Here is a 14,363-nt window from a genome sequence, read left to right on the forward strand (position 1 = left end):
AGAAAGAAACCAACTCCTTAAAGGTCTAAGTTGAATTCCTATTTGAGAGAAACATGGATCAGAGAGCATTGAGATCTACCTTCTTTTTCAGTGATGTATAACGGGAAGAAGGCTGTGGTCTGAGGAGGCAAAGTTTGTGTGTGTGGGTTTTTGTTTTTCCTTTAAGCAGCATGCAAAACCTTCAGTAAATAAGCATTCATCCTATGTAACTTCATCCCTTATTCTAAAGCACGGTTTAGAACTAAGACATTTTAGCTATTTAGATGATCTGGATAGCACATTAACAATTTTAGATTTTATGACATGTTAAAGTATTATATTAATTATAACTTATAAATCTCCTTTAAATTTTATTCAAATACTATAGGCAAAGAATAATGCTTGATTTGATTTTCTGATTGTGTTAGCCTTTCTCTCTCCTCCACTATCTTATAGTTTTGTGTCTAGGAAACTTTGACTGATGTTCTTCTAAATTGTGTTTTGCTTACTATAGTACATAATAGGCGCTCAGTGGATGAGCATTAGCTTAGTATTGAATATAATTTAATAAGATCCCCCAAACTCTTGAAGTAGTCACTGCTACCGTCATCATTTGTGATCAGTTTAGGAAAGTTTGAAATTTTTTTTTCTGCTTACATCATTGGTTGTGCTGTATTTTGCTTTGTTCTGGAAAGTTCCCTTGTTTGCTAAGTGCATTGATAGTGGTTTGTTATCAGATATGAATTGATTTGTTTTGTGCTTTTCTGTCACTGTCCCTGAATGGCCACTTCACAAGACTCTAAAACTCTTTAAACTACTTTGAAATATAAAATAAACGATTGCCTATAACAAATGTAAGATTAAAGGAACGTTAATAAACAGTAAGTTTTAGTAGTGTTCTGTTTGGGGGCTGAAAAAATATCCATTCTCTTTTATGTGAAATGAATGTAATAAAATATACTTAAAGTTTTCTGAAATTTTTAATGTTTTTTTCAAGGAGCAAAGTAAATGTTTTCTAATTTCATTTAAGAAAGAAGGAAATTAGTAAGAGCACAATGCACAGTGATGTTTTCTCAGGTTGAAATATTGCCCCTCAGTCCGGGAAGTGAAGAGGCTGTTGGAACCATTGAGTGGAAAGGTGTGTGTGTGTGGTCGGAAGAACATTATCCAGTCTGTTTTTATAACTTAAGTGACAAAGTTTAATAAACATGTAGCTTGTGGAATCTGCAGAATATAGTAGCAGGAAGCATTGCACATAAGTTAATATGGTTAAGAAACATTGATCTGCTATATGAATTTAATTGGCTCTGTAATGTTTCATAATTTATTTGACCTGATGGACATTTAGGTTGTTGGTGCATTAACTTGTTTATACATCTTTGCATACATTGTTTTTCATTAGGTTATACTTTGAAGTGGAATTGTTGAGTATCTACATTTTTTAAGGCTTTCAATGAGTATTGACAAATTATCCTCCACAAAAGCTGTATAAAGTTCTTCCAGTATATATGACTGTCCCTATTCCCATCATTGAGACAATGGTCGTTTTCATGGTTTTTTATTCTTCACCAGTTTAAGGGCAAAACATTCCTTAATTTTGATTACCAATGATGATAAGCAGTCATACATATGTTTACTGACTGTTTTTTATGTCAATTTTTGACCTTTGTCATCTTTCAAGAGAGGGTGTTAATATTTTTCCTAGTGATTTTTAAGGACATTGTATACATGAAAGATAGTAACCTGTTGTTTTAAGATACACTTTTCTCCCCACTATACTTTTGTCAACCTTTAAATATTTTACTTCTTACCCAGTCAGATCTGTCAACCTTTCTTTGCTCTTTGCTTTGATTTTTATGAAGCACCTTTTCACTTCAAAATTATGTAGAAATTCACCATTGTACTTTATTTTGCTGCTTTTATTTATTTACTTTTGAACATTTAACTATTCCCTCTGCAGTTTACTTTTCTGTAAGAAATGAAGTTTCAGTTCTCTTCCCAAATGGTTGGCTTTAACACCATTGGATTTTACTGTTGTCGTCTGTTTTGGTTTGTTCCAACCTTGGGGGTGTGCTTGAGTTCATGATATGTTACTATTCTAGGTCATGGCCCTTCTTTAAGCAAACACACATGTGCACATAGGTGTACAGGCACGCATACGTTTTCCTTTTTGTTCCCATGATGTGTCTCATTCACCTCTCCCTGCAAAGATAACCATTTGAATGTGTTCTTGTAATATGTATTTTGTTTTTTATTTAATTGTGGCAGAATATCATATAACTCAACCCCCCAGCAGTTTTCAAGTGTACATTACAGTATTGCCAACCACATACACATTGTTGTGCACAGGTCCCTAGAACTCCCCGATGCTACATGACTAAAACTGTATACCCACTGAACAACTTGCTACCTTCTTCCTCCCCATAGCCCCTGGCAGCCGCCATTCTACTGTCTGTTTCTCTGAGCGTGACTACTTCACGTACCTCATGTAAGTGGAGTCATGCAATATTTGTCTTTTTGTGACTGGCTTATTTCACTTAGCATAATGCCCTCAAGGTTCATTCATGTAGCATGTAACTGGAGTTTCTTCTTTTTAAGGCTGAATAATATTCCTGTGTGTGTGTGTGTGTGTGTGTTTGTGTACCACATTTTCTTTATTCATTTATCCATCAATGGATATTTAGGTCACTTCTACCTCTTGACAATTGTGATAGCCTTTTTGAGATCCTGTTTTTAGTTCTTTAGTGTTTATACCCAGAAGTGGGATTGCTGGATCATATGGTAGTTTTGTTTTTAATTTTTTTTGAAGAACCTCCATACTGTTTTCAAAGCAGCTGTACCATTTGTGAGCTGTATTTTTTAAAACTTTATGTAGAAAAGTGCACAAAACATTGGTGGATTAACATGCAGCAGACATCTAGGTCAAGAAACAGAACTTCTCCCCTTTCCCTAAACCCTTCTCATTCCCCTTCCAGTCCTAATTTCTCCTTCCTCCCCTTGTTAGCCTCTTACAAGCCTGTCCTCAGACACTTAGCTTGGCCTGTAGTTTTAGAACTTGTTATAAATGGAAGGATACTGTAAGTATTTTGTGCCTGGCCTTTTTGCTCAGTATTATGTTTGTGCAGATATAATTTGCTGATTTTCATTGCTATATAATGTTCTTTTGTATTACTATACCACAATTTATCTGTTATATTTTAGATGCAGACATTTGGTTGTTTCAGTTTGTGGCTATTAATAATGCTGCTGTGAACATTCTGGTGATCATGTTTTTTGGTGCACATAGTCATGTGTGAAATTATTGTGTCATGGGGTAGGCATTCAGTTTCAGTAGACATCACAGTAAAAAGTGATTTCTGCCAATTTTATTCTCATGAACAATATATGAAAATTCTGGCTGTTCCTATTGTTGGTCTTTTTAAAATTTCAAACATTTTGTTGGAGGTTATGAGTATATCTTAATTGTGGTTTTAATTTGTACTAACACTGAGGTTGAGCATTTTTAAATGCATTTATTGGCCATTTGGATATCATCTTTTGTGAAGTGCCTACTAAAATCTCTTTCACATGTTTTCTACTGAGTTGTCTGTCATTTTTCTTGTTGATTTGTAGGCTTGCTTTACACGTTTTGAGTATGAACCCTTTGTCAGTTATATTTGTTAAAAGTATCTTCCATTCTACAACTTGCCTTTTCATTTTTCCGAGTGGTATATTTTGACAGACAGATTATTAATATAAATGCAATACAATTTATCATTTGTTTCCCTTAGACTTATTGCTTTTTCTGTCCTCTGTAAGAAATATCAGGAAGATATATATTCCTGTTATCTTTTAGAACTTCACTGTCTAGTGTGGTAACCACTAGCTCCATGTGGGAATTTAAATTTAATTAATTAAAATTTAATTCAAAGTTTACTTTCTTAGTCACAGTAGCCACATTTCAAGTGCTTAATAACCACATGTGGCTGGTGGCTACCATATGGAAAAGCACAGATAAATAGTATTTTCATCAGTGCAGAAAGCTCTGTCAGACTGTGTTGTCCTAGAACCTAATTATTGAACATTCACATTTATATTTCTGATTCACTTGCAATCAATTTATATGTGTGGTTTGAGGTAGTAGGGGTCAAGGTTAGTTTTTTACATATGAATGGCCACTTTATCAAAAAACATTTAGTGAAAAGACCATCCTTGTGCAGCAAGGCAGCTTTTGTCATAATTCAGGCCTGTTTCTGGGCCACCTGTTGTATTCCATTGATATATTTTCAGTCCTCTTGCCAGTACCACACTGTCTTCTTTACTTTGCTTTAAATTCTGATCGTGATAATAGTATTCTTTATATATTTATGAATTCTGTTTTATCTATGTTGAAAATGGTAATTTTGTTTTTGTGTACTGTTTTTTTAATGTATGTGAAGAATACTCTTGTCTCGCATCTCATTATGTCCTACTTTTTTTTCCACTAAGAGCTATGTTTTCAAGATTTTTCTGTCTTGCTATGTGTGCATTTAACCCATTCCTTGTAATTTCTGCACCAAACTCTGTCCACCAGTTTAACTCCAATCTCCCATTACCATACCAGCACCACCTTTTATTCATTGTTTTTACTGTTATTATTGTTCATTTAGAAGATCTATATTGAATGCCTGTTATATGTTAGGCATTATTACACGTAGGGGTAAAGCACTTGTAAATTTATTATAGAAAATTTTACACAGGTAGATTGTATGGTTAAGTAAAGAGATTCTCTCTTAGTGATCATAATGGCAAGCTAGGGGAAAAAAGAGGGAGGTGCAAATAGCTGTGCAAGAAAACCCAAATATGAGGCATTGTAGAATGTATCACAAGTCTCTACGATTGTAGAAGAGTTTTTAAAACAAAAACATTCTTTTATGCATTCTTGTTCAAGTGGCACAGTGTTGAAGCCATGGGATTATGTTTCCTTTTCTTCTTATCTGCTCACTGTACTTAGTTCATGTGGAGAACGGTGCTGTCATGATCATTGTAAGGTAAACACCTCTCCCCAAGTTTTAGGGAAAATCCCACTGCTGGCTGAGGGCCCAGCTCTCTGCAGTCCACTAAATCACTTTCCACTCATGCATCTGTTACACGGCCTCTTCCATGTTACTGCTGCTGCTGTCTCTGCTGTTACTCTTTGTTCTTGTCAATTTGTCTTTAAAAATTGTTTTAATGTAATTTTAGTGGATTTCAAGAGAGAGTAGGTACTAATACATGAGCCCAGCCTTGCATCTTTAACTTTCTAGACGTAACTTTCTTCTTCTGTGATATATATATTTTCCTGTTGCAGAGAAACACTGCTTCTTGTGATCTGTTAAGACTGCCAAACATCTCCATGATTTTGCTTCTGGATCATTAATAAATCACGTTTAAACCCATGTAGTTATTGAATTTTTAGGTTGATGTTCTTTTTTTGTTTTAGAAAATATTTTTATATGTATGTGCTTTTCTTTACTCATCATTAAATAGCATGACCCATATAGGCCCAGTTTTTGCATATAGAATGGTGTGTGCTTGCCCTTGACTCTTTCTATTGCTTACTTGAATTTTATGGACCTTGACCAGTTTCTGCTTTTGACTAAAGTTTCACATACACAAGTTACTTAAAGATAGAGATTCTCTGTTAGTAAATTTGTGTCTCTCTCTAAGATCTAATGTACACAGTGCTGTAATTTCTTGCTTTAAAACCTAGCATTCATATTAAAAATTTAATTGCTGCTTATCTTGGTTTTCTTGGAGAATGTAAAACTTTTGAGATTAAGTAATTTTAGGTGGAAGATTTATGGAATTTCTTCCAAAGTGGTCTTAGCATATACATATGTAATGGATTAGGTTATCTAATTTGATGTGAGTATGGCAATGAGACGAAGGTTCTGAGTTTGTTACCCCTTCTGTATCCCCAGTGTGGAGTATATTCTGTGGTATGTTCTGCATTCTTAATGTTGGCAAATCCACTCAATAATAATTGATATTGCTATCAGAGGGTCCAAATAGAACAGTGTAACAATGAATGATCAATTCAGATAATCAGGCTACTGGAAAAAACAACTCAAAACATGCTTTCAAGATACTCAGTAAGATTTTCTTTTTATATGGAGAATAATAACTAATGGGCTATTTTATTATCAAGTAATCTTAAACATTTCATTTGATAATTCACTTTTACTTAAAATAGTGGACTATCAACAATACCTTTCATTTAAACTTTTTCCATAGGTTCTTCTTTGAACTAGACTTTGAATCTTTTTGGTGGAAAGGTTTTTAATCATGTAATGGTAGGTTAAAAGATGAATTTCTGACCATGGGTTATAATTCTCATTTTTGCTAAAGTATTAGTGTTAACTGAAGAAGTTAACAAGTAGTCTCTTTATCCAATAGCTTAAGCTATATTCACTCACACTAATACTAAAAGAAAGAAATCAGTGGTGTGTGCTAGTCTCATAATATAAGAAAGCTGATTTAAGGAGGGTAAGCACTTGTTGATGGGGTTCTGGAGTGAGGTTTGCTGGGTAGTGCTGAGTGTGGGCTTAATGAGTAACAGTGGTCTTGGGGTGGGGGGCTCAGGTCATATGTTGCCATCACATTTATTAGAGCTCTTCTCTTAAAGAGTTTCTCGGCACTGAAATGACCTAAAGGCAGGCATCGGAAGGGAAAGCAGGAGGACAAGACATCATATTAAATAACTGACTGAGAATTGACACTAAAGTGGGCAGAGAAAGAAGGTGTGCCTCAGCCAGCTGTTTCTGACAAGCTTTTCTTATTTAATCTTTACTTTTTAGATAAGCTCCCTTCTTATGGATGCTCAGATTTTTTTTTTATCAGTATGCTTCTATATTATTTAATATATAATGGTAATCAGATTGATGTATATTTTAGTGTCACTTTACTCTTGAATTGGTCTTAATTATTAGGCTTTAGTTAGCATCTCCTTTTTTTATTTTAAGCTTTCTTATTTATTGCTTGAAAGCTTTTCAGTATGAAAAACAATATAATTATATATAAGATGCAAGTTATAAATTAACTGAAATTTGCAAGGTCTGTTGGAATTAATTACGTTTGTCGGTTTTGAAATATTTCTCAACAATGGTCCAAATATTTTTGTTTCCATTTTAGAACAAAATCCAGTCTCATAGCAGAGGAGAATATAATGTTTACAGCACCTTTCAGAGCCATGAACCAGAGTTTGACTACTTGAAAAGTTTAGAAATAGAAGAAAAGATCAACAAAATTAGGTGGTTACCCCAGAAAAATGCTGCTCAGTTTTTATTGTCTACCAATGGTAAGTGTTAACTTTTCTTTTCTCGTGCCCACTTGTATGCACATCCTGTAGGGTACTTTTCCCTTATCAAAGCTTATTAGTTAAGAGATCTCTGCAAATAGACATTTGGAAATATTTCTTCCCCATACGGGATGTAAACTCTTCCTTTTTGTCTTCCTTTTTTTATTCTGTTTTTTGAATTCTATGAAGGAGATTCTCAGGCGTCAGTTTTCTTTCAGCACACATGCAATTCGTAGTGAAAAGAATGGGCTTTACTATTGGATTTAAGTCAGATCCTGTTTCTGCCACTTCTCAGCTTTAGTAACCTTGGGCAGGTTACTAACACTGAGTCGAGTTTTTGTCATCTGCAAACTGGAGATGGTAATATCTATGTTATAGTATTGTTATCAGTATTAAATGTGCTAACTCCTAGTGTACATAATGAGCACCCAGTAAATGTTGATTTCCTTTTATCCTCCTTTTTAAGTATGTCTAAACTCTCCAAAGAGTATTTCAAACTGTAAATACTAAATACTCTGTCAAAGGATGGTGTCCATTTAGGACTCTTCTTACTTGATGCTCATCCAGCAAAGATACAAACTGGAGTTGACATATTGCCCTCTTCCCAACAAGCCTCGTGGCTGAAAGAAGATTTTTCATATTATACTGTTTCGGCTTGCTCAGAAAATTAAGGAATTAAGTGAGGGTTGGAATTGTGTAATGACTACCAGAATTCAAAGTCCTTTATGACAGGTTAAGAATTGGGTAATTTCTTTTTGTTGTAAGTTTTTTTCCATGTGAGTTGCTGTGACTTGGTTTCTTCTTGGGGACTTAGGTCTGAAGAGAGTCATTAGAGTGACTGAGGGATACTTCCAGATTCTGGATAGCCATAGTCTGTAAACATTTAGATTAAAACTCTCTTGAGGCTGGCACAAGGATTAGGGAAAACCTCTCATATTTTCTCATCCCCTCACTATTAATAAAATCATATTTTAGCACCTAGATTTTACTGTTCTTGACGATTTAAAGAATGTAAACTCAAGTGACTTCTGGGGCGACATGGTGGAAAAATGCCATTTTCCACACAAAGGAGTGCCCCCTTCATCCAGTTTAGGCCTCATTGCCCACTTTATCGAGTGCTTGGAAGTACATTCCACAAAACGACGCCACTAGCTGATACCATAAATGTTTGCCTCCTCTCAGGTGCCCATTTTTCTGATTGTCAAAGCTCTCACCAACTAACCCATTGAAATAGTACCCTCTGCTCCCTCTCTTTTCACATAAACTGCATTCCCCTTGCTTCTCCTTATTAAAAGAAAGAGAAATAGAAATATCGGTTTAAAGCCTGTAACTCAACAACATCGTAGATGGAGGAACTGTGTTGACTTATGTTATGTGTTGGCCTCTAATCTTGGTTCAGTTTTAATTTGTACAGTAAACTAAACTACTTCAAATAGCGTTTCACATACTACTATTTTCTTTGACATGAAATAATACGTAATTATACCGTTTGTATATTTTCTGCTTTTGGAAGTAAATGTCCCAAGGAAGTATGTTATACATTTCATTTCATGTATTGGAGTATTTGTCCCTAATAATTTTGACAGTTCACTTCTTATAGGCTAAGTCATTTTACTTTTTATAAAGGGGAATTTTAAAAACACAGGCTGAAATAGAATAGTAATAATGAAATCCTGCATACCCAGCGATTCTCAGTTGGTAGCCAGTTCTTTTCCAGAGACTTCTCCTTCCACTCCTTTCCAGTATTATTTGGAAGCAAATCCCATTTCAATTCACTTATGGATTAAATCTTAAATATCTTTTGCTTCTCAGTTTATGTCCATGTGTGTCTTCCATGCAGGCTTCCATGTGCTCTTCTCTGGTTTGAAATAAGCAAGGCAACATATAACCAGACGAGCCTTTCTAGATGCTGAAAACTACACAGGCTCAGTGGAGGTAGAGACCTCTGAGAATTCCCGTGCTTGGGTCAGGGATTTAGGAATCTGTAGTTCTTTTCTGTAGACAGAATCAACATTGTCTTCCAAATATATTTACTATGTAAATTTGGAAAATAATTGATTAATAATACAAATTATTTTAAAGGGCACTGCACAGTGCATTATAGGTTTTTGTCTTTTTGTTGTTCTTGTTAATGAATACTAAATAAAATACAACTATTTGAGGGCTGCGTTGTTTTTTTCTGCCAAAAATAGAGTCCAGTGTGAAAGGATAGAACAGGTATGGGGATTTTATAAACTACTGTGTCTCTGTGTGGTGGGATACGAAAAAGGATGGAAGAGTGAACTTGAACTATATCTGAAAAGCTTTATACTTTAAAAGGAAAGAAGGCAATTACGGGACAATGTCAATATCTGTTAAATCTGAATAGTATTTTATATTATTTTGTATAGTCTTCTCTCTGAGATATAGCATAATAATACCTCCTCCCCCCAAATGTAAAGGGTCTTTATACTCATAAAAAAAGATTATGAGTATAAATAATCTGGAGATTATTTACACTCCTACTATGGGAGAATGGTAGAAAAATAGGACCAAACATTCCAGCTTTAATTATCCAAAATTGATCTTATTTTTGGTTTTGCATGATCATCATAAACTGTTCAGTGTTTCCCGGATTGTTTTCACTTAACTTCATAGTCACCTTCTTATAACACAAGTTCATTTCCTGTTTCTTCAAGTGGTTTTATTCTCTCTCTCTTTAATCTTCTTTTGCGTTTCTCTGCATTCTCCTTGATTCCTCCACATTGCAAAAACATCCAGCTCTCACCTGTTAACCATCGACAAAGTTTAGTTGTAGATAGGTTGTGTTTTAACAGCTTGTTACTAAGAAGCTTTTTGGGTTTTATATAAAGCTTCATTCCCACAAAGGAAACTTGGTAGCATGGTTTTCCCTGTCCCAACCCTCTGCTTGTGGCAAGAGGAACAACTGGAACTTTTGGACTTCTGGAACACTTCTTTAGTTATTAGTGTTGACAATGCAGGGAATCACCATAGAGCAGTAGTAATTTTTAACCTTTTGGAAGCAGCAGATCTATTTGAGAATCTAATAATCCCCCTCACAGAAAAGTGTGTCTATTCATATAATTTTGCATGCAGTTTTATGGATCTCCACCTATGGGCCAAAAACTCTAGATAAAAAAGTCATGACTCTAGGGTATAAGAATTTTGATTTTTTTTTAAAAAAATTATTAAAATACTATTTTATTTCCAACCTGCCTTGTCCTCAGGCACTACGCTGAAATTGTATAGCACTTCTGTATCCTGTGTTTATACTATTAAAAAGTTTTTTACCTCCTTACAAACTTTGTCACTTTAAAATTTTTGTTTTGAAGTTTAATTTGTTTTAGAAAATAATTACCTAATTTCTCGTGATTGTTTTAAAATAATTTTCTTCCTATAAGACTATTAGGAACCACAAATTAATTTCATCTCATTTGAAAGTTTGATAAGTATATTGTCATTTCTTTTTTTTTTTCTTTTTTTTTTTTTGTTTTTTTTTTTGGAGGAAGATTGGCCCTCAGCTAACTACTGCCAGTCCTCCTCTTTTTGCTGAGGAAGCCTGGCTCTGAGCTAACATCCGTGCCCATCTTCCTCTAGTTTATACGTGGGACGCCTACCACAGCATGGCTGCCAAGCAGTGCCATGTCCGCACCCGGGATCCGAACCAGCGAACCCCGGGCCGCCGAGAAGCGGAACGTGCGAACTTAACCGCTGCGCCACCGGGCCGGCCCCAGTATATTGTCATTTCTTTATCTGGATCTTTAATAAGGATGATGAATTTGAACAGGCCCATAAGATGATTAAGGGGATTGAGTGGCAGGGGGGATCAGTTTGTCATCGTCATCATCTTTAGTTTGTAATTTCTCCCAAAACATGGAATTTAGGCTTGATCATTTATATTATAGATTGTATTTAGGACAAGTGGAATAATTCTAAAATATATACTTCTTTACCTAAATTATATAAATATGTATAGACTAAATAGCACATAGAAAATACATGTAATTTAACTATAGTGTAACCATAAACAAGATTACATAGAGTTTAGATGAAATACTAGACTACAAGTTAATAAAGTTAACAGTTTTTCTCTGTTTACAGTTCATCTTCACTGAGGGCATCCACAGGGGCATCCTAGGCAAAGAGAGGCAGCCATGCTAGAGGAGTCCCTGCTGCCTCTCTAATATGGCAGAGTTTTATAAAATGCCTTGATACACTATTTTTTAAATTGTGTTATGCCCATTTGCTTTTGAAAGACCCGTAAGAATACGATACTTTTATATGAATGCAATTTTAGGGTTATAACACAAAGTATTAAATAAACATGCATGAGTCCAGAGTAATATAAATAAATGGTTGAGTGAATAATAAAGTGGGGAGAAGGGATGCTTCTTATTGGAGAGTTCCACATAATATGTGGATTGATACTCCTCCCTACGGGGAGTGTAACTTAATTATCCCTTTAAGTGAGGACGGGATTTAGTGACTCTCCTCCAAAGAATAATATGGCATGGGGGAAAATAGTAATGGTGCAGTGGAGGATCTTGGCAGATACTGTCTTCCCCTTCACTTAGTGATCAAAGCTAGCAAACATCACCAGGGAAAAGTTAGGTGGTTACCATGTGTACCCTCACTTCATCTCTGGTTGTCTTCCTAAAAACTCATGATCCCAGTTTGATTGTGAGAAAACAGCGGACATAATCAGTTGAGGGACATCCTACAAGACACTACTTCTCAGAACTGTCAGGATGATGAAAAATAAGGAAAGTCTGAGAAATTGTTCAAGTCAGAGAGACTAAGGAGACTTGACAACTAAATGCAGAGTTATTTGGATCCTGAAACAGAAAAGGGATATTAGTGGAAAATGTGAAATCTGAGTAAAGACTAGAGTTTACGTAATAGTAATGTTTAATGTTATTTTCTTAGTTTTAACAAATGGACCATGGTTGCATAAGATGTTGACCTTAGAAGAAACTGGGTAAAGGGTATATAGAAACATTCTGTGCTGTCTTTGTAACTTTTTTGTAACTTTAAACTTAATTCCAAAATAAAAGTTTATTTTAAAAAATACTATTATGTATATATATATTGTTTTGGAGGAAGATTAGCCCAGAGCTAACTGCTGCCAATCCTCCTCTTTTTGCTGAGGAAGACTGGCCCTGAGCTAACATCCATGCCCATATTCCTCCACTTTATATGTGGGACGCCTACCACAGCATGGCTTGCCAAACGGTGCCATGTCCGCACCTGGGATCCGAACCGGCAAATCCTGGGCTGCCAAAGCGGAACGTGCACACTTAACCACTGCGCCACTGGGCTGGCCCCAATTTTATATATTTTTGATACCCTAGGAATTTTGTCTTGAAGGACTTGGGGACATATGCTTGTCATCGGTCAATTTATTTATTTATTTTTTGCTTGAGGAAGATTAACCCTGAGCTAACATCTGTGCCAGTCTTCCTCTACTTTGTATGTGGGACGCTGCCACAGCATGGCTGATGAGTGGAGTAGGCCCACACCTGGAACCCGAACCTGAATCCAGGCTGCCAAAGTGGAGTGTGCGGAACATGGACAACTTGGTCACAGGGCTGGCCCCCTTAATCAGTCAATTTTTTTCAGGCCCTGTTACCTTCTTATGAATCCCTCATTCAACAGGGGAAGAGAGAGATTTAAACAGAGGCATCCAGGCCTATGAAGGAATTTGTGGAGTGTTTGATAGGGTTTGCTAATGAAGTATGGGACCAAGGGAGATAGATATTCCTTATTACTTTTATTCTAAATAAAAATTTATTTTTGTTGTTTGTTCTCTTTTAAAAATTAAATATTGAGTGTATATATGTATATGTTTGTATGTATGTGTAGACACACAGTGTTTATATACATATACAGTTTTTCTCCACCTAGCTTTATTGATTTTTAAAGGATAAGGACCTGGCTGTGACTTGATTTTAAGATCACATGGAATTTTATGAGTGCCATTAACATTTAAATTTGTGATTTCTGTAGTATATATGTGTATGTGTTTTTATTCATCGGGTAATGGGAAATTCGTTTTTTATTAAGTCTGATAAGGGACTTTATTCTTGGTATTCTTTTAGGTGAAATATGAAGTAGCATGTTTAAATATGCCTTAAAATAGTTTTATTCAATTAGTATTACTGTTTTTTTGAGGACTTTCTTCATTGTCTCCCCCAGATAAAACAATAAAATTATGGAAAATCAGTGAAAGGGACAAAAGACCAGAAGGGTATAACTTGAAAGAGGAAGATGGAAGATATAGAGACCCTACCACAGTCACGACACTACGAGTGAGTACAGAAGAAAGCTGTTTCTAATTCTGATGAATAGTGTTCTCTATTCATGTTACATAGTCTAGAGCCTGAGCAGAACTTGAATAAGAACAATTACAGTCTGTCCCCTCTTAACAATTCTGTACCTAGATGGCATGTTAAGAATTCCCTTTTTATGGGGCCGGCCCTGTGGCTGAGTGGTTAAGTTCGAGTGTTCCGCTTCGGCGGCCCAGGGTTTTGCCAGTTCGGATCCTGGGTGCAGCCATGGCACCCTCATCAGGCCATGCTGAGGCGGCGTCCCACATGCCACAACTAGAGGGACCCACAACTAAAAATATACAACTGTGTACCGGGGGCACTTTGGGGAGAAAAAGGTGAAATCTTTTTAAAAAAAAAAGAACTCCCTTTTTAAATAGACCCTGACTACACTGAGACCTCACTGTGGCCAGAGGCCAAACTAGGACTCAGCACAAGACTGTGTTTTATACTGTGCCACACTCGCTTTTGCTTTCGTAGTTTGATTGTCAGCTATTAAAAGGTTAATTTTCAAGATTTTCTTTGGAGATCAAAAAAATAGAAAGAGATCAGATCTTCTGGTTGTAGCTAAAAAATATCAAGAATTAGATGGTCTGGGCCAATTCCCTTTTTACCCACTTGGATTTAAACTATAAACATTTATTAGCTTTGCACGTGTTTCAAGCGAAAGGAACTAGGAAGAACTGCAAATTCTATTAGTATTTCCATCTGTAATACAAGGTAAATTGTCCAGATTGCTCATTTTTCTTCTTCCCATTTCA

At 35.6% G+C, this 14,363-nt stretch overlaps 1 protein-coding gene across 12 annotated transcripts in view; it reads left to right on the forward strand.

Annotated features, from left to right (window-relative positions):
* Positions 1-14,363, forward strand: part of PPP2R2A (protein phosphatase 2 regulatory subunit Balpha) — an 83,451-nt gene that overhangs the window by 59,490 nt on the left and 9,598 nt on the right. For 11 of the 12 annotated variants that reach the window (XM_014737781.3, XM_070256425.1, XM_070256412.1 and 8 more), the window contains 2 exons: positions 7,111-7,276; positions 13,472-13,584. In XM_014737781.3, coding sequence (XP_014593267.1) covers positions 7,111-7,276; positions 13,472-13,584 — 279 coding nt within the window. Of the gene's footprint in view, positions 1-2,411; positions 2,468-7,110; positions 7,277-13,471; positions 13,585-14,363 lie in introns of those variants that run through there. The other variant, XM_070256463.1, reaches the window with a different exon arrangement.

This window comes from Equus caballus, chromosome 2 (assembly GCF_041296265.1).
Source record: "Equus caballus isolate H_3958 breed thoroughbred chromosome 2, TB-T2T, whole genome shotgun sequence".
In the NCBI taxonomy this organism is placed as follows: domain Eukaryota; kingdom Metazoa; phylum Chordata; class Mammalia; order Perissodactyla; family Equidae; genus Equus; species Equus caballus.